Below are 20,260 nucleotides of genomic sequence, written 5' to 3'. Positions count from 1 at the left end.
TTTTTTAAATAAACCCGGGATGTCTGAGCCAGTGGAAGCCCTCAGTTGGGTTGGGTAAGCAGGAAAGAGGCTTCCCTTGTGCTCTCCTGCTCCTTTTCTGGGAAGCCTTGTGCTTTCTCTGATCAGAGTAAAAGGAGACTGCCAGACTTTACCCTCACCAGCCTCTTTGTCTTGTAGCTGCGGGCGCATACCTGCCCCCTCTGCAGCAGGTGTTCCAGGCACCTCGCAGGCCTGGCATTGGCACAGTGGGGAAACCAATCAAGCTCCTGGCCAATTACTTTGAGGTGGACATCCCTAAGATTGACGTCTACCACTACGAGGTGGATATCAAGCCGGATAAGTGTCCTCGCAGAGTCAATCGGTAAGCGATGCACATCTAAGACACCAAGTACAGGAGTCTTCACTTTTCTGAGTCTCAGAACCTTAAAAGAGGATCCAAAGAGGTAAAAGAAAAATTAGTAGAGGTTGGTATCACCAAATTCAAGAAAGTTTATGACATTCCAAGAAGGTAAATGCTGAAAAATATCATTGGATTTGGCTGTTAGAAGAGGATTGGTGCCTTTTATCAGAACAGTTTTAGTAGAATAGTTGGGCTAATAATCTAACTACAGTGAGTTATGGAATAAATGGAAGGTAATGTGGTAGGGATAGTGAAAGCAGATAACTTTTTCCAGATAGCTTAACAGCGAAACTTGGGGAGAGTGGAAATATGTTGGCTAGAGAGGATTATAGGGTCAAATATAGTACCTACACATTTTAATGTTTATTGAAATGAATGAAAAGTTTTTAAGAATGAGACGTGGATATGTTTATAAACCGAGGAGAAGGGGCTCGTGGAGAAGAAGAGGTTAAAAGTACATGGCAGAGAGAGGAGGAATGAGTGGGATGGCCTTGCTGAGACAGGAAGACTTTACATGATATACAGTTGGAGAGATTAGCCTTAGAAGCTTTTCTTTTTAAAAGTTATTTTATTATTTGAAAACTATATATGCACAATGGAAAAAAAAAATTAAAATATTACAAAAAGTAGCGGTGAAAACTGACTCCTGTTACCCCGGTCTCTAATCTCATAGTCCCTTTCCCCAGAGGCATTCATTGTTACCATTGTTGAGTGTGATTGTTACCATTCTTGAGTATGATTGTTACCATTCTTGAGTATGATTGTTACCATTCTTGAGTATGTGTCTAGATATTTTTCTTTTCATATGCAAGCATATATGTATATAGCACATTTTTAAAAAATGCACAGAATTTAGAATCCTGTGTACCTTGTTCTGCACCTTGATTTTTCCCACTGAACAAATATACTTTGGAAAATAATACATGTCAGTACATATGTATCTGCCTCATTCTTTTGCATAGGTATATCATTGAATATGATATTATAACTTATTTAATCTGTTGAGGGACATTTAGGTTGAATCTCAACATTTGCTACAAAAATGAAGCTATTGAATATTATTAAATATCGATACATTTTTATACTCAAATATGAATGTATCTGTAGGATAAATTCCTAGGAGTGGATTTGTTGGCACAATACTTTTAAAAATTTTGAGATATTGCTAGTTTTTTTTTAAGGTAAGTTGTACTAATTTATACTCCCATTAGTAAATATCAGTGCCTCTTCCTCATATCTGCACCAATTCAGTATATTTTGTTTTTTGATTTTTGATGTTTTGACAATTAAAAAATTATATTTGAATTGAATTTTTAAAATTATTTTTCCCATATTTCATTGTGGAATTTTAATTCATGTGAAAAATATTTATCATTCCAATTATAAGCTGACTCAGAGTTTGGTTTCTATTTTTTCACTAAGATTAATAATAATATACAGATTTCAGGTATCCAACATTATAATTCAATGTCTGTGTACTCTATTGTGTGCTCACCACAGAAAGACTATTTTCCACTCATCATCCATATATTTGACCCCCTTTAACCATTACACCCTCCCTCTCCTCCTCTTCTCTTTGGTAACCACCAATCTGTTGTCTGTATTTATGAGTTTGCTTTTATTTTGTTCTGTTCGTTTGTTACATCTTTGGTTTTTATTCCATATATGAGTGAAATTGTATAGTTTTTGTATCTAACTTATTTCACTTAAGCTAATACTTTCAAGATCCCTCCATGTTGTTGCAAATGGCAATATTTCACATTTTTTACGACTGAGTAGTAGTAGTCCATTGTGTGTGTGTGTGGGGGGGTGGTGTGCATATGCCACATCTTTATCCATCTATCTGTTGATGGACACTTAAGTTATTTCCATATCTTAGCTATTGAAAGTAATGCTACAGTGAATATAGGGGCACATATATCTTTTTGAATTAATGTTTTCATATTGTTCGGATAAATACCCAGAAGAAGAATTGCTGGATCATTTGGTAGTTCTATTCTTAGTTTTTTGAGGAACCTCCATACTGTTTTTCCATAGTAGCTGCACCAATTTACCACCCTACCAGTAGTGTATGAGGGTTCCTTTTTCTCTACATTCTTGTCAACACTTGCTATTTCTTGTGTTTTTGATAATATTCATTCTAGCAGGTGTTAGGTGATATCTCGTGGTTTTGATTTGCATTTCCCTGATAATTAGTGATGTTGAACATCTTTTCATGTACCTATTGGTGATCTGTATGTCTTCTTTTGAAAAATGTCTTCAGATCCTCTGTCCATTTTTTAATTGGGTTGTTTTGTTGTTGTTGTTGAATTGTATGAGTTCTTTATATATTTTGGACATTGACTCCTTATCAGAAATATCATTTGCAAATATCTTCTCCCATTTGGTTGGTTGCCTTTTTGTTTTGTTGATGGTTTTCTTTGCTGTGCAGAATCTTTTTTGTTGATGTAGTCACATTTGTTTATTTTTGTTTCCCTCGCCTCTGGAGTCAAATTCACAAAAACACCACCAAGACCAATGTTCAGAAGCTTAGTGCCTATGTCTTCTATGTATTTTATTGTTTCAGGTCTTAAATTTAAATCTTTAACCCATCGTGAGTTAATTTTTGTGTACAATGTAAGATAGTTGTCTAGTTTCACTCTTTTGCATATGATTGTCCAGTTTTCGCAACACTTTTTATTGAAGAGACTTTCTTTTCGCCATTATACATTCTTGGCTCTTTTGTTATAAATTAGGTCATATATATGTGGGTTTATTTCTGGGCTCTCAATTCTGTTGCATTGGTCTTTGTGTCTTTTTCTATATTTTTTCCTAATTTTAAATTATGTTTCTCTAATGAGTGAAGTTGAACGCATTTTTCAGATGTTTAAAAATCAAATACGGAAGGACATTTCAAGTGTGAGAGGAAAGAAAGGAAAAGAGGCATGCATATATAAATATGGTTTTATGTTTGAGAACTTGAAATTGGCCTTGCTTACTATGGTCTACTCTTTTCAGAGTTAGGGAATTGCTTTTTGATAGGACATAGAATTGGGTTCTGGAATTAGAAGGTAGTGGAGAAAGTTTGACAAAGTCTATGAGGGACAGAAGTGATCAGGGGACATGGAAAAGATTGTTGGGCAGCACTGAAACCTAATTGGGATTGAAACCATGTGTTTACAGTTGCTTCCAGTGTACATTTTGAGTCTTTTTATCCGTTAGTATTCAAGAGCTTTGGTTTAGAAAGTGAAGAGATCAGATAGTTGGATGGACTGGGGTTTTGAAGGGCAGATGGACACTCTGGAATCTTAAGTGGCAGAGGACAGAAAGTGAAATTTACGAAGAGGTGATAATGAAGAGAAAACTGTGTGGCGGGACTAAGGGCTTCAGAGAGATGAAAGATATGAGGTTCTTCCACAGTTTATTCCTATTCCAATTTGATCTCTTGCCCATCTACATTTTTTTCCTTATCAGCCTGAGAATTGGAGCAGCCTCAATTCTGTTCCTGATTCTGGATAGACCCTAAGATGAAGCCCTTCTCCCCCTAGGTTCCCCCTCTGCTCAGAAGGCACTCATACCTACTCTTTCAGGTCTTTTACAGCCTTGGTGGTCTGAGGACCAGAAGCATCACCTGGGAGCATATTAGAAATGTAAGATTTTCAGGCTTTGCTCTGACTACTAAGTCAGAATCTGCATTTTAATAAGATCTCCAGGTGATTCATATGAATGTTGAAGTTTGAGAAGCACAACCATAGAGTAAATGAGATTAGAGTAGCTGCTAGGAGAGAATGTAGTAGATAGGATCTTGCCTGGGCCTTATGTTACTTCCAAAAGCTTGAAGTGGTAGTCTCTCAGCTTCCACAGGCCATTTCTATCCCCCATAGGGAAGTGGTGGAATACATGGTCCAGCATTTCAAGCCTCAGATCTTTGGTGATCGCAAGCCCGTGTATGACGGAAAGAAGAATATTTACACTGTCACAGCACTGCCCATTGGCAATGAACGGGTAAGGTTGGGATTCAGGCTAGACATGTGTCGGGTCTGGGGTGGGTCAGAGCTCATCATGTAAGCCTGTTTGGAGTCTGGTAGTCCAAGACATGTGTCGGGTCTGGGGTGGGTCAGAGCTCATGTAAGCCTGTTTGGAGTCTGGTAGTCCGGAGATGTCTTTCATCTTTTGTGCTGAGAAAGTGTATTTTAGGGTGAGGGGTAAGTAGGTACTGATGTTTATTTAGCCTTCTGTATGTCTGTCCCTGTTCCAGACAGATTGAGATTAGACTTAAAAAATAGACTTGGACTTAAAGGACTTTCTGCTAGATGTGGTTGAGAGGGATAGAAGCTGTGAACCAAGGTGGCTGGAGACTAAGGGGCTGCTTTTACTCTGAAGTCTTTGTTGAGATCCCCTATCAGCTTAAGGAGCAGATTCTTAGCAAATCCATGGAATGAGAGATAGTTTGGGACAGGGCAGAGAATGTTGGACTGTGGGAAAGCATTGGCATTTCTTTACCCTTTTCTCTCTACTGAAGGTTGACTTTGAGGTGACAATCCCTGGGGAAGGGAAGGATCGAATATTCAAGGTCTCCATCAAGTGGCTAGCCATCGTGAGCTGGCGCATGCTGCATGAGGCCCTGGTCAGTGGCCAGATCCCTGTTCCCCTGGAGTCTGTGCAAGCCCTGGATGTGGCCATGAGGCACCTGGCATCCATGAGGTACTGGGTATAGTTAATATCTGGGCTACTAGTGGTATCAGAAGTGCAGTGGGGGGAAGAGGGGAATGAGCAGATGTTAAAGTCTTTCTGTGTGCCTTTCAAACAAAATAGTCTTTGAAACCTTACCATATACCAGGCAAGTGTGTATAAACATTTAGATGGTTTAAAGCATTGGCCCTGTCCCTTTTAGATATCTTTGGGCCTCACCCCGTCTTTCCATGCAGGGCAGAGAAAGGTTAGAGACTTGCACAAGGTCAGTCACACAACTAGTAAAGGATCAGAGCTGGAATTAAAGCCCTGGTGTCCTGCCTTCCAGGCCAGGGCTCCTCCGTGCCCAGGATGCCTCACAGGGTGGGGGCCTGTGCCCGAGGGACCAGTTCTCTGCCTGTCCCTGCCAGGTACACCCCTGTGGGCCGCTCCTTCTTCTCACCGCCTGAGGGCTACTACCACCCGCTGGGGGGTGGGCGCGAGGTCTGGTTCGGCTTTCACCAGTCTGTGCGCCCTGCCATGTGGAAGATGATGCTCAACATTGATGGTGAGTGGGGAGAGTTATGGAACCAGGGGTACCCTGAGTCCAGTGACCACACTCCCAGCCTCATCCCTCCCAGCTCTGCAACCACACTCCTAGTCTAATTCCTACAGCCCTGGGACCCCTCCCCCATCCCAATTCCCTATGAGGAAGAGGGTGTAAAGAGCAGTGCCTCCATTTATTCTGGGAGGCAGAACCTGACCTAAGCTATACCTTCCCTGTCCTCACAGTCTCAGCCACTGCCTTCTACAAGGCGCAGCCGGTGATTGAGTTCATGTGTGAGGTGCTGGACATCAGGAACATAGATGAGCAGCCCAAGCCCCTCACGGACTCTCAGCGTGTACGCTTCACCAAGGAGATCAAGGGTGAGGACCCAGCCAGGCAGGGAAGGGAAACAGTATTACTTTCTCTTTATCCCTAAAAGGAAATCCCCTTGGGATATGTTCAGGGGCGAGGCCAAGCCTGGGAACCTGAGCCACCTATTCCAACCCTGACAAGCAATGTGTATCCCAGGCCTGAAGGTGGAAGTGACCCACTGTGGACAGATGAAGAGGAAGTACCGTGTATGTAATGTTACCCGCCGCCCTGCCAGCCATCAGACGTAAGTTGACAGGGCTTCTAAGCCATACCATTGATGGAAGAGGGCTAATATTTCAACACACTTGCTTCACTCCCCACTCTTACCCCCACCCCAAGCAACCCTGAAAAATGAACCCCGTTTTCAAAGATAAGCTGTGGGAATTTGACATCCCTCTCCCAACCTTCTCAGGTCCGTTGATACTCTCCTTACCATTTTTACCTTCTTGGTCTCTCCCTTTCCTCTGTGGGCCTTTACAGTAGATTAGACATCTTCCCCTGACTCCTTTCTGTCTCAGTTCTATAAATGTTAGAATCTCTTTCAACTTATTCTTCTTCCTGAAAAAGAAAGCTGGTTTCCTGGGCTAGACCTCGGGGAAGCTGTCATTGATTTCATCCACCTTTTTGACCTCGGACTACATTGGACTATGAGTACCTAATCTGTGTCAGGCTTTATGCTCGACACTAGAAATACAGTTGAGTGAGGTGTGTCCTGACAGTGTGGAACTTGTCTGAAATCTTTGGCTTCTCTTTTGGAGCCTTGTATTTCCTGCTTTCCCAAAAGTTGCAGTTCTCAAAAGAGGCTGGATAGGGATGAAGCCAAGTCTGGGTCTTCCCATGGTTGTAGGTCTAGAAAGGTAGGATCGAATACTGGGCTGTGACACCTCCTTCCCTTCCCCCAAACAGGTTTCCCTTGCAACTGGAGAGTGGACAGACTGTGGAGTGTACAGTGGCACAGTATTTCAAGCAGAAATATAACCTTCAGCTCAAGTATCCCCACCTGCCCTGCCTACAAGTTGGCCAGGAACAAAAGCATACCTACCTGCCCCTAGAGGTGAGGCTGCCACTTAATGGCTGGGCTGGGGAACAAGCCTTGTACTTGCACACTGATCATCAGAGGTCTGTTCTTCCATTTGTAGTCTCTCACCTACATTTTAAAGTTTGGAAAACTGACATTTTGAGAGGTATGAGGTCATTCTGTGAAATGTAGGCCTCATCCTTACCCGCTAAATTCTTTTATTTCCCATCCTGTTCTCATACTCTTTCAGGACTGCCATGCAGAGTTGAAAGCTACATTTACTGTTTTTTAAGTAAGTAATTCGTTCAGGACAGAGATTTCAGTTACCCACATTCATGTTCTCTTAATTTCTCTTTTCCTGTTCTCTGGAGCTGGGGATCATAAATGACCTAGAGATATAAATGTACCTTGTTTTACAGAAAATGAAGATGAATGTTACCTATTACATGAATCCTATTTCCCTAATAAGATCAATGTACTCTTTTTGAAAAAGTTTGGCTTCAAGATTTGTCTATTTTTATGCTTTAACAGATCTTTGAAATCCTGAAATTAAAGAAAGAATAGTAATGCTACTTAAGTTATAGAATGTATGAATATAGAACTATCAGGCTCTATTTGGTTTGGTATGCACTAGCCAAAATGTCTAATAAGAAACTGATGCTGACTGCTTCATTGTCTAGTCCATTGCTACTCAAAGTATGGTTAGTGGACCAACAGTGTAGATATTACCCAGGAACGTGTTTGAAATGCAGAATCTCAGATTCCACCCAGACCTACTGAATCAGAATCTGTCTTTTAACAGAATCCAGAGAGGATTCATATGGATATTAAAGTTGGAGAAGCATTAGCCTAGACAACAAAGTTGTCTTACTTTGTTCCAGTGGCAGGAGTCAAATAGTTGGGACCAAAGCTCAAGCCTCTGTGAGCTTTTGGGATTTCAGAACAAACCAGAAGAAAAGAGATCTCTGAAGGGAGAAGAGATCCCCAAACCCAAAATTTCTGACTTAATTAATAGATGATGCACAGAAAGTGAGATGAACGCAATATTTTCTCTGAGATGTAAACGGACGTCTTTCGGGATAATCCCAGCTAAGTAGATAGGCTTTAGGTAATATCTACTGCCAGCTGAGATTTGTTAGCAAATTAACATTACTTCTATTTAAGCAATAGTTTCCAAGGGGAATAATTTATGTAATAACTTATATTTTGATTTTTACTGTTGTTTGTTTATTTAACAAATTTATTGAGCTCCTACTTTGTGTCATATACTCTTTTAGGTGCTGGGAATGTAGAGGTTAACAAGACAAGGTCCCTGCTGTCATGGAGCTTACATTCTAGAAGGGGGAGATAGACAATAAGTTGATATATAAGATAGTTTCAGATGGTGGTGTTATAAGAATAATAAAATAGGTTAAGGGGATAGAAGTCTGAGTGGAGACAGTTGAAAAGCCACTTTAGTTATTGTGGTCAGGGAAGTCAAGTCCTCTTTTAAGAGACGTTTGAGCTGAGTCCCAAATTATGAGATAGAACCAACCTTGTAATATAAGGGAAGAGCCTTCCAGGCAGGAGATAATAGCAAGCACAAAGGCTCTAAAGCAGCAGGAAGCTTGGATCTTTTTAAAAGACAGAGGTCATAGTGGTTGACATGTAGTTTATGAGAGGAAAAGTAGTAGGAGATGATTTTGGAGAAAGATTCATGTCAAATCATGTAGGCTATTGTAGCCTGGTGGGATTTTTTTGAGAATAGCTTTTTCAAGATATTCACATACCATAAAATTCATTCTTAAAGTATACGATTCAGTGGTTTTATTTTAGTATGTTCACAAAGTTGTGCAACGATCAACACTATCTGATACTAAAACATTTTCATCACCCCCAGAAGAAAGCCCATACCTATTACCATTCACCATTCAATTCTTCCTCACCACCCGCTAGTAATCACTAATCTGTTTCTGTCTCTGTGGATTTATTTGTTCTGGGAATTTCATATAAATGGAATTATATAATATGTGGCCTTTTTTGACTGGCCTGTTTCACTTTGTATAATGTCTTCAAGGTTCATCTATGTTGTAGCATATGGCGGAATTTTCTTTCTTTTTAAGGCTGAATAATGTTCATATACCACATTTTGTTTATCCATTCATTCATTGACAGACAGTTGGGTTGCTTCCATCTTTTAACTATTGTGAATAATGCTGCTATGGATATAGGTGTACAGATATTAATTCTAGTCCTTGTTTTCACTTGTTTTGAGTACATGCCCAGAAGTAGAATTGCTGGATTATATGGTAATTCTTTGTTTAATTTTTTGAGGAATCATCATATTGCTTTCCACAAAGGCTGTACTTTTTTACCTTCCTACCAGTTTCTCCACATCCCTGCTTTTAGTCTTTTTCTTAGTGTTGATTCTGTAGCTGAAATCATCTGTAGAGAGTATTACAACTTTAAGGTGCCTTCAAGAGAGCTACCTCACAGATTTTAATTCTGGACTGTCATTAAGTGAATTCACTAATTTTTGTATTGTTTGGGATTCAGAATTTAAGGCAGGTGACCTTGTCCTGGTTTTTCCTACCGTTGTTCAGCATGAAATTGGAAATTGAGAAGAGAACCAGTACTTACATAGTATTGGCCCTATGGGAGCAAATTATATATTTCATTTCTTCTAAATCCTCACAGCCACTTCATGAGATAGCTAGTCTGTTTTTCCATGACTGAAATAAAGAACCAGTCTCAGTGGTTAAGAGACCTACACATGCCCAAAGTAACAGCACCTAAAATGGCAAAGCTGGGTTTCAAACTCAAGTCTTCTAAACTTACTGACTCTCTCTACTCTGCCATAAGGCTTCCTGTTCACAGCATCTTGAATATAATAAAATGAGCAATGGGAGTCTTATATATCACTAGAAAGTCTTCGCTGATCTCCATTATGTTCTGTTGGGCCCCAGAGGAACTGAGCAGCAAGATGTTTCTCACATGAACAGAGGACACTGTCAGTCAACAGAGACAGTGATTTCTATAGTTCAGGGCCTCGATGATTATCTGTAGGCTGGGACTCAAGAGTTAAGAGCCAGTCTTAGTTTTCTTGGTGAGTTGCAGGATGGAGCAACAGACTACCTGCCACCATTAAGAGCTGCCTATACTACTTTAGGAATCTAGTTTGTGTATATTGAGTTTTTTAATATTCAGAAGAGTTCTAACAATGGGTCCTTTGGTAAATAGTAGTTTGTCCTGCAATTTATTGAATATTTACTGTGTTCTAGAACTGTACTCAGCCCTTTAAGTGCTTTATTTTTATTTAGTCTCCAAACAACCCTTTGAAATTGTTATTATTCTCCCCATTTAACATATGAGACCTGAGCCCTGATCTGGCTCTGGATCACAAGCTCTTAATCACAAAGTGGCTCTACTGCCTTTTGTATTGCACGTGAATATTTTCTAACCTGTATGCCCAAAGGATTTTGCAGGGCCGACAGCCAAGGTCTCTTTACTGTGGGGCTCTGAGTATAGGGTAGACTGAACTCAAGCCAGACTTACCTACTCCTCTTGTTTCCTCAGGTCTGTAACATTGTGGCTGGGCAGCGCTGCATTAAGAAGCTGACGGACAACCAGACGTCAACCATGATAAAGGCTACAGCTAGGTCGGCCCCAGACAGACAGGAAGAGATCAGCCGCCTGGTCAGTGGGGCTGCAGAGAAACGTATGCTGGGTTGCTCAGTCACTGGGGCCCCTGTTAGCATAGATGCTTTTCTGCCTTGGCCAGGACCCTCAGGAGAACACAAGTCTAGATTTGTTGCCTAGGGCTCCGTAGGACTTTTGCTTGATGCTGTAGCTACTCAGCTTCCTATTTCTTTTTCTCTTTTGTGTTACTTATCTATGTTATCCACTCCCACTTAGGTCATCTTCCACTTTCTCTCCTTTTTTATGGCTATTCTTGCCAGTCTCAGCTGCCTAGGGCATTCTACTTGGGACCTAGAGGGTGAGTGGTATTGCCAAGCTGCCGCTCTCCTGAGATCCACATCTTTTGTCTTGCAGATGAAGAATGCCAGCTACAACCTAGACCCTTATATCCAGGAATTTGGGATCAAAGTAAAGGATGACATGACGGAGGTGACGGGACGAGTGCTGCCGGCGCCCATTTTGCAGTACGGCGGCCGGGTGAGCAGGGTCAGGGCCAGACAACATCTCTGGGGCATTTTGGGAGGAGATTGGGTTGTACAGCCAGGGGCTTTTGCTCCCCTACCCACTTGGCTCTACTGAGGCTCACCTGGGCTCCCCCTTTGCCTATCCTCAGAACCGGGCCATTGCCACACCCAATCAGGGTGTCTGGGACATGCGGGGGAAACAGTTCTACAATGGCATTGAGATAAAAGTCTGGGCCATCGCTTGCTTCGCACCCCAAAAACAGTGTCGAGAAGAGGTGCTCAAGTAAGGAGGGCTGGGTATATGGATGGAAGGGTGGGAAGGACCTGAGAGCTGCCTAATTTCTCCTACCCCTGAGGGGCCAAGATTTGATCTGTAGTGTGCTCTTTCTGGTTCTTGACTCTGCCTCCTTGTGCTGTCTGGCTCAAACTTCTGCTTGCTCCTTTTCTGCCAGTCTGTGGTCAGGAGTCTTGATTAGGAGCCCTATCAGTTAAGAGATTAAGATTTCAGGGCATGAATCTCCTAAGGGAGGCCTGAATTATTTTTTTGTTATAATTATTAACATTGGTAATATATAGTGGCAGTGATGACTATAATGTTTATGCCAACATTGTACCTAATTCTATGTTCTCTTATTTCATCTTCACAGTGAGTAGGTGGTGGTATTTCCATTTTCAGGAGGCCGAGGCTCAAAGATGTTAAGTAACTTGTGCAAAGTTTGCATATCAAGAAAGTATCAGATGGGATCAAATCAGATCTGAGGCTTCAAAGCTTATATTCCTTATTGGAAACAAAAAAAGAGCAACTTATTCAGTTGGTTCTCTGACCTGCCCTCTCCTATGTACAAAATTTGTTCAGTCAGGTCCAAGTGACCTGAATTAGGTGAGCATAAGTTGTAAAGGCCTCTGGCTGAGGGTCTGGGAGTAGATGACAGCTGAATGGTTTATAGGAGCAGGTTAGGGGAATAACAGTCTTGACTGAGTGAATGAGTAAGTAGAAGAAGTCAGTGATTCTCCCCTTGTAGTCTTTTTTTTTTTTTAAACAGCTTTATTGAGATCTATTTCAAATATCACAAAATTCACTTATTTACAGTGTATAGTTTGGTCTTTTGAAGTGATGGTTTCTTATTTCTCTGCATCTGGGATGGGGTCAGAGTACTCTGAGGTTGAGGAATGTTGGTAGGGCTGACCACTTTGGGCAGCTACAAGGATAATAGAGATGTGTTCCCTGGTGAGTTCAGCTGGCCTTGGTGTTTTCATAAGAATTAGTTACAGCAGCCCCTGATGAATGTGGGGACTCTGGCTGCTCTGCCCCGCTTCCTCCTTTCCACTTCACAGGTACCCAGCTACTACCATCACAATTGTCATTCTTTTAAATGGGTTCCTCTTGTCCTTCTTCCTGGGTTCTTGGCATTTTAGCCCCATTTAAGTGAGGCATCTCCTAGCCTTTGGGTAGTATTGGAGGGCTGGTCTTTGGCAGTATTGGAAAGGCTCCCAGCTCTCTGCCTTTGTGTCACCTTTTTGGTAGCTGTATTCTTTATGTGCTTCATTCTCATTGCCATGTCCTTCTCCTGTCTCATTCTTTTGAGAAACAATCCATTGTTTTGGATATTTTGGGGTACAGAAACTGATAAACATGGAATCTGAGTTGGAGGAAGTCAGTTCATCAGACATCTCTTTCTCCCAATGATTTCTAGATGCAGGCAGTGAGAATATGACTTGTGTACCTGGGTCAGTAGTGTCCAGTTGGATATGTGGTTCTGGGCTAAAGGTTCTGGGCTAAAGATAAAGATTTGAGAGTCTTCAGCCATGGCAGTGGATGAGACTGTCTAGGGAGAATGTGCACAGTTAACACAGCCTGAAAGTATAAGTCAGAGAAACTGGAAAGGAACTAGAGCAGAGTTCCTAAGTGTGTGAGGGAATGGGATCCAGAGCACAGGAAAAGATATTGTTTCCACTGAGACAGAGAGGGGAGAGATAAAGGTGACTGTGGGGGTGAAGAATTTGGTATTTGGAGAGGGAAGAGGGAGTAGTAGGGTTAACCCTCATAATTTTTCTTTTAGTTGAAGAGGCCCTGATACCTCAGCTTTATCACTTTTAGGACTTTCCCCATCTTAGACTTAAACACTTTGTGGCCCCCAACACTGGACATAGTATCTCAAATGAGCTGATAGTAGAGGGAAGACTGAGAATACCAATTTCCTTGAAATAGAGACCCACTATTAATGGAATCTCATAACACATCAGTTTTTTCATAGCTACATTGCGGTTGTATATAAGACAGAGAAATGGAAAAAAAATACTGTTTGTAGCCCATCAGAGCTCTAGCTCTTATTTACAATGGTTAGATTGTATTTCTTTATTCCACAATTTATTTTGAAATATTTTTAAAAATATAGAGATTAATAATGCCAACACTCATGTATCTATCATCCAGGGTTTTGTCATATTATTTTTTAAAGTAAATTAAATATTACAGGTAAATTTGACATTTCCTTTATATCCTCTATCCTAGTCCCATTTCTGCCTTCTGATGCAGCTACTGTCTGAATTATTATAACCTTCCTGTCCAGTTATACATTTTATATATGTTAATAAGTGATTTAAAATTTTACATAACTTGTACAGTATTTATCTTTCTTGTGTTTTTTAACTAAATATGTGAAATAATACTTATTTTCTCACTACATAGATTTTTCAATCTATCGTATTAAATTTATATGCTCTATAATAGAATCCTCTGAACAATTTGCTTTTGTTCTCTGTACATTATTGCTTTTATTCTAAATGCAGGATTTTCACAAAATTTCCTGCTGTTCATTTCAGTCTGTCATTATATTAATGTAACTTAATTCTTTTTAATCTATTACATGTGTACCCTCTCTTCCAACTTTGTCTTTCTTTCCCAGGATAAAGCCCTAAAGCCAAAGGAAAGAAGCTTGTTTATTATTTGCTCTCAGGCTTCAAAGAACTAGTAGGGAAGGAGGGAGCTCATTTTTATTGAGCATCTCCTGTGTTCCAATCACTGTTGGAACATTATTTATTTTAATTTGAACAAAGAGGCCCTCCTCTCAGGCATCTGCCTGTTGCTATGGACTTATAACAGAGCACGGGAATCAGTTGCTTGAGTGGGACATGGTGGGGATCCTGAGAATTCCCACAAGTCCCTTTTCTGGGCTCCCTCAGTTCTCTGCTTGTACCATTGAGTTCTTACCAAGCTCTATCTTGGCCTACTCAACTATAAATGTTTTTTTTACACTAGCCGTGATCATGTCTCATTCATCTTAGAATCTTCAGTGCCTATCATAGAGCTTAGGCACCTAAGATGGAGGCATTTGGTCAGAGGTATTAAAGTGGGACTTACTGCCTTCTGTCATGACCATACTTGTGCTGCAGGAACTTCACAGACCAGCTGCGGAAGATTTCCAAGGATGCAGGGATGCCCATCCAGGGCCAGCCTTGCTTCTGCAAATATGCGCAGGGGGCAGACAGCGTGGAGCCCATGTTCCGGCATCTCAAGAACACCTACTCAGGGCTGCAGCTCATTATTGTCATCCTGCCAGGGAAGACGCCCGTGTATGGTACAGCTTCCTTGGGATAGTGGTTATGAAGATGGGACTCAGAGTATCTCCCTGAAGGCTCCTGGGGAGGAGTCATTGTGGATTCTAAGCTATAGTGGAGTTGTTCTTTAATGTTGGTGCTCCTCTTATAAGAGAAATATCAGCCCATATGAGCCAATGAGTCCTCCCAGGTCCTGCTTACCTGCTCATATCTTTTTTTCTTTCCCTTAACGTTTATTGTGGTCCTCTTGGTGCTAGTTTTTATGCCAGGCTAAGCTGGGCCAGATACAGAGACAGGTTAGTCCAGATTCCTGTTCTTAGGAGAGTGTTGTCTATCAGGGCATAGTGCAGTGTACGCAAGCCAACTTTTTGGTAGTTCTGTTGGTGTTCTATTGCCTGGGAATGACTTGGACTTTTTGAGAAGTTTTCTCTTTCTTTCTTTTCTTCTCTTTTAAGAATAGGAATGACAATATACATCTCTAGCTCAGCACTTTTCTTACTGTTTTCCCTCTCCACCTATTCTGTTTCAAAAAGGACGAGGTATCACTCGTCTTACTTGCTCAACCTGTGTGTGCTTTTGATCCCATCCCATCCTGCTACCTTTGGGACTTTATACCCTCTAACCTTCAAACATCTTCAGATTCCCCATCCTAGTGCACATTACCGTAATCATGCCATCTCCTTCAGCTTTTGTCTTCCTATTTTCTTGTTTTTCTTCATCAAACTTTTTGAATGAGTTTTCTGCATTCTCTACACCCACTTCCTCACCAGCCACTTACTCCTTCCTCACTTCGCCTCTTTCATCTCTCTTACTTCTACCTTTCCCCTTAACCTCTTCTGTAGGGGGTCACCAGCAACCTCAGTTCTCTTGACTTCTTGATATTTTCCCCTGTCTATTCTTACTTATTTTTGTCATTACCAGGAATGCATGGTATTCTCCAGGTCTGTGTACTCTGCCCTCTCTTTCTGTCTTTACATTCTAGTAAAATTTTCATTCATTTCAGTTGATTTAGTCATAACCTATTATTATATGTTATAATGAATTATTAAAATCTTGATCCAACCCTTGACCTCTCTGCAGCTCCCATCTGGTCCTTTGACTTCTCTTCCTTACTTCATCGAAAGTTTATTGATGACCTGCTATGTGTGAAACACTGCGCTAGATCCTGAATACATTGGTGAAAAAAGCAGATGTTTTGGTAGGCGATGCATCACTTTAGTAGCTTCTTTGACTACTAGTAAGCCCTTTTTTACTTCTCTTGGGTTTGGCATCACATTGCTTCTAGGTACCTTCATCCAAACTTTGGAAGTAATCTATCTTCTCTTTGCTTTACCTTCAGTGTTCTTTTTTATAGTCTTAAGGTATATTTATATATTCCCTGCTCTCTAACCACACTTCTCAACTCAGTTCTAACATTTCTTCTTAAATCTTCCTTAAATATGTTACTGGATGAGACTTTTTGTAACTCTGCTCCCAACTCTCTCCTCCCCGCAAAAAAACCCTTCATGGTCCATTCACAAAATAAAAGGTTTTCAGGGCCCCAATAATAGTTTAACCTTTTCAGCTTTATCTTACACTCTTCTCTTTGCCACGCATACCAGAAAGGTCACTTGTTCTGAAATTAAAACTGGATTTTAATCTTGGCTCTGCCAGTTTACTGTCTTAGGCAAATTACCTAACCTTTCTGAGCCTCATGAATTAATTATATAAAAAGCAGCATCTAACATGATGCCTGGCACATAGTAGATACTCTAAATGCTCATTTTTTGTCTGTACTTTCCAGTCTCTGGTTTTGCTCATATCATTCGCCTTTGCCTAGAATATCTAAGTACTCTATTTCTTATCCCCAACTTTGTCCTTAAAATTCTCTCCATCCTATAAGTCCCAGTTTAAGTATACTTATTCCTGAAGGTTTTTCTTATCATCCCACCTGGAAGATGAACTTGTCTCTGGATTCTTCGAGAAATTTTATCAGGTTGCTGACCAGTTACTACCTTGCTTGGTATTACTTTGATCATGGAATAGATCTTCTTCCCTCTGCATACATACACTTAAGGTAGAGCCTTCCACTGACGTGATTCTCGGTAACTATTTATGGAGAGAGGTTGGTTGACTTCCAGTCCATGTCTCTCTTGGGCCTTAAATTGATGGCCCTTGGATGGAAAATAATTACTCAAGAACTGTCTTGAGTAATTATCACTGTTTATGGTTCCCTCCATTAAAGGGAGAATCCAATGTTTGGTTTATCTGGGGAGTATATAGTGCAGCGCGCTTGGGGCAGGTAATGCTTACTCAGAGAATTTTCCTTTTCCTGGGCTCAGTAATGTTATATTTCTCTGCAGTCTCATGCCTTAATTAGGACCTTGCGTTTCTTCCACGTAAATGTTGCTCCTTGATTATACCACTTGGACAATGGAGCTATTTGCCTAGGAGTTGAGCCAGCAGATAAGAGGACCAGTCAGATTCTTCTAAAGACCCTTCATCCACACTCCTGGGAGGCCAGGTGAATGGAATTCTCTGTTGATGGTTGAAGCAAGTCCAGTTGTATTGTGGTTGCCTTGAAAGTGTAGAAGAATAGTGTGACATTTGCCCAGTTCTGATCTGGTACCATACCTCATCCTGTCCTCAGTATTGTTAACTTCTTACTCTCCACAAAATTGATATACTGTCTTTTTTTATATAAACTTTTTATTGAAATATAATATACATATAGAAATATTATATATTCAGTTCAATGAATTTTCACAAAATGTCACAGCAGTGTAACCAGTACTAAGTTCTGGCAGCAGAACTTACCACAGCCCCAGGCTCCCAGTCATTAAAACTTCCCATCAGTGGTAACTAACCACTATTATTCTGGCTTCTAACACCATAGATTAGTTCTGTCTGTCTTTAAACTTTATATAAATGGAATCACATTTCATATACTTTTTTTGTGTCTGGCTTTTTTTATTCAACATTATGTTTGTGAGATTCATCCATATTTGTATAGTTGTAGTTTATAACACAGTTTACATATATTTATCCATTATACTGTTAATGGACACATTTGGGTTGTTTCCAGTTTTTACTGTTATAAATAATGCTTCAGTGAACATTTCTTGTACATGTTCTTTGAACACATATACCCATTTCTATTGGGTGTATATCTCAGAGGGATTGGATTTTAAGTGTACAAATTTACACTTCCAACAGCAGTGTATGAGAGTTCTAGATACTTTATATCTTTAACAAACTTGGTATCGTTTCTTTCATTTTAGCCATTCTTGTGGATGTTTAGTGATGTTGCATTGTGCTTTTAATTTGATTTTTCTGATGATTGATAAGATTGAGTAACTTTATATTTCTATTGACAGTTTCACTAGCCTCTTTTGTAAAGTGCCTGCTCAAGTCTTTTCCTTTTTTAAATAGACTTAACTACCTTTTTCTTATTAATTTATAGGTGTTCTATATAATCCCTTTATTGAATATGTATGTATATTATCTATATTATCTCTGCTCTGTGGCTTGCCTTTTTACTTCCTTAAAGGGGTCTTTCATTGAACAGAAATTTTAATGTAGTCCAGTTTATTAATATTTTTCCTTTAGGCTAGGACTTTATATGTCCTGTTTAAGAAATGCCAAGGTCATGAAGATACTAGTTTACGGTTTCTTTTTTTTTTTAAGAATTTTCATAAAAGTTTATCTGAGCCAAACTGATAACATATGCCTGGGAGCAAGATCTCAAGTGCTCCCATCTATGTTTTCTTTTTGATTTTTATTTTTAACCTTTCACATTTAGAACTGGTTTATTTCTGCCAGAAACTCTGTAGCATTCTCTATCCCCTGGCAATGGATTCCTCTGCTGGTGCAAAGCCTAAAATCTCAGCCTCCTGCCCACACCTAGAATCAGCAAATGTATCAGGGTGAAAGCAGCTGCAGGGGATAGATATCTCATCTCTGTGAGAGTCTCTCCCTCTCTGGAATTTTAGTCCCTCTGGTTCTTATTGTCTCAGTACCCCTCTGCCGCCTTCAAAAAGATGATTTCTGTATTTTATCTGGCTTTTCTGAATGTTCTCTATAGAAGCACTGGTTTACTACTAACTATTCCATCTCTCTTGGAAGTGGAAATAATCCCTTTAGTTTTTTAAACATGCTCAAGTCTTTCCCATTAAAAACACACCAAACCCTTCATTGATCCTCTGCCTCCTTCTTGGTTCTTTATATCACCAAAATAGTTTTCGGCTGTATACATTAATTTTTTGCCTCGATTTCACTAAATCCAAAGGACATTTCTGGTCTTCATTTTACCTGATTTCTTAGTAGCATTTGACTTAGTTGAACACTTGTTTCTGTTTCAAACTCTCTCTCTTCTCTTGACAATCATGATACAGCTGTCTTTTTCTTCCTATTATTTCTCTGGATTTTTCTCCTTTGCAGGAGAAAAGTCCTTTGCAGACTCATCTTCCTGTTCTGCAAATATTGGGAGTTCCTCGAAATTCAGGTCTAAGCTCTCTTCTCTTTTTCCTCTGTTCTCTTGATAATCCCATCAAGTGTATACCTTCACTTACTACCTGTACTTAAACATTTAACAAATTTTACATTTTCATTTCAGACTAGTCTTTAGCTTCCACCTTCTATATCCAGTTGTCTAGTTCATATCCTCACTGGGATGACCAAAAAGCACTTGGAACTCAAAGTGTCTCAAAAAGAATTTATGATCTATCTATTTTATTACAAAAGCTAGCAACACAGAAATTATTTTCCCTTATTTACATATGTATGTATTCTTGGAATTTCTTAACTATCTCTCAGCTTTGTTTCTCTCCATCTTAACAACTGCCTTCTTAATGTAAACTACTCTCATTTCTTCCCTAGGTCAGTCTAATGACCATATTCTTTCTCTCACACTATGGTTCCTTTGCTCTCCTTCGTAGTTACTTTGGCCTTTTTGTTTGTCAAACATAGAATGCTATCTCCTGTCAGAGTGCATTTTTGCCTAGAATGTTCTCTCCCAAATTCCCCCTCTCTTCTATGTTCTTTTTTACCTTTAGATTTCAGTTCGTAATTGCTTACTCAGTCCTTTCCTGGCTAGGTTATTATCCCCTATTTTATGCTCTCATAGTTCCATGAATTTTTCTATTGTAGCATTTAACATTGTACTTTTCATGATTTTTAAAATTAGTCATTAGATAGTAAACAATATAAGAGTGGGGACCCTATGTGTTTCTGATCACCACTGTGGTCCCTAGCACGTCCAGTACTGCCTGGGATCTAGTAGGCATTCAGTATTTGTGAATGCACTAATTAGTTCTCTCCCTTCTTACAGCTGAGGTGAAACGTGTTGGAGATACACTCTTGGGAATGGCTACACAGTGTGTGCAAGTGAAGAATGTGGTCAAGACCTCGCCTCAGACTCTCTCCAACCTCTGCCTGAAGATCAATGTCAAACTTGGTGGCATTAACAACATCCTAGTCCCACACCAGCGGTATGCTATTACCCACTTGCCCTTGTTAAGCAAGGTACCATTGTGGGAATTGATGAAAAGATAGGACCCTAGCCAGGCAGAATGAGGAAGACACAAGGTAAAGAG

The 20,260-nt window shown here is 40.2% G+C and overlaps 1 protein-coding gene across 6 annotated transcripts in view; it reads left to right on the top strand.

Moving 5' to 3' along the window:
- LOC102879797 (protein argonaute-1) overlaps nt 1-20,260 on the top strand; it is a 31,079-nt gene that overhangs the window by 4,725 nt on the left and 6,094 nt on the right. For 3 of the 6 annotated variants that reach the window (XM_025041363.1, XM_015598938.2, XM_025041365.1), the window contains exons 2-13: nt 178-361; nt 4,264-4,384; nt 4,902-5,083; nt 5,482-5,618; nt 5,843-5,977; nt 6,126-6,213; nt 6,876-7,023; nt 10,543-10,662; nt 11,020-11,151; nt 11,279-11,412; nt 14,523-14,707; nt 19,996-20,155. In XM_025041363.1, coding sequence (XP_024897131.1) covers nt 178-361; nt 4,264-4,384; nt 4,902-5,083; nt 5,482-5,618; nt 5,843-5,977; nt 6,126-6,213; nt 6,876-7,023; nt 10,543-10,662; nt 11,020-11,151; nt 11,279-11,412; nt 14,523-14,707; nt 19,996-20,155 — 1,726 coding nt within the window. Of the gene's footprint in view, nt 1-177; nt 362-4,263; nt 4,385-4,901; nt 5,084-5,399; nt 5,619-5,842; nt 5,978-6,125; nt 6,214-6,875; nt 7,024-10,542; nt 10,663-11,019; nt 11,152-11,278; nt 11,413-14,522; nt 14,708-19,995; nt 20,156-20,260 lie in introns of those variants that run through there. The other 3 variants (XM_006924246.2, XM_025041366.1, XM_025041367.1) reach the window with 3 other exon arrangements.

The sequence above is a fragment of the Pteropus alecto genome, unplaced genomic scaffold (assembly GCF_000325575.1).
Source record: "Pteropus alecto unplaced genomic scaffold, ASM32557v1 scaffold39, whole genome shotgun sequence".
NCBI classification, from domain to species: Eukaryota; Metazoa; Chordata; class Mammalia; order Chiroptera; family Pteropodidae; genus Pteropus; species Pteropus alecto.
Note: the sequence above shows the minus strand (reverse complement) of the source record. Positions and strands in the feature narration are given on the sequence as shown.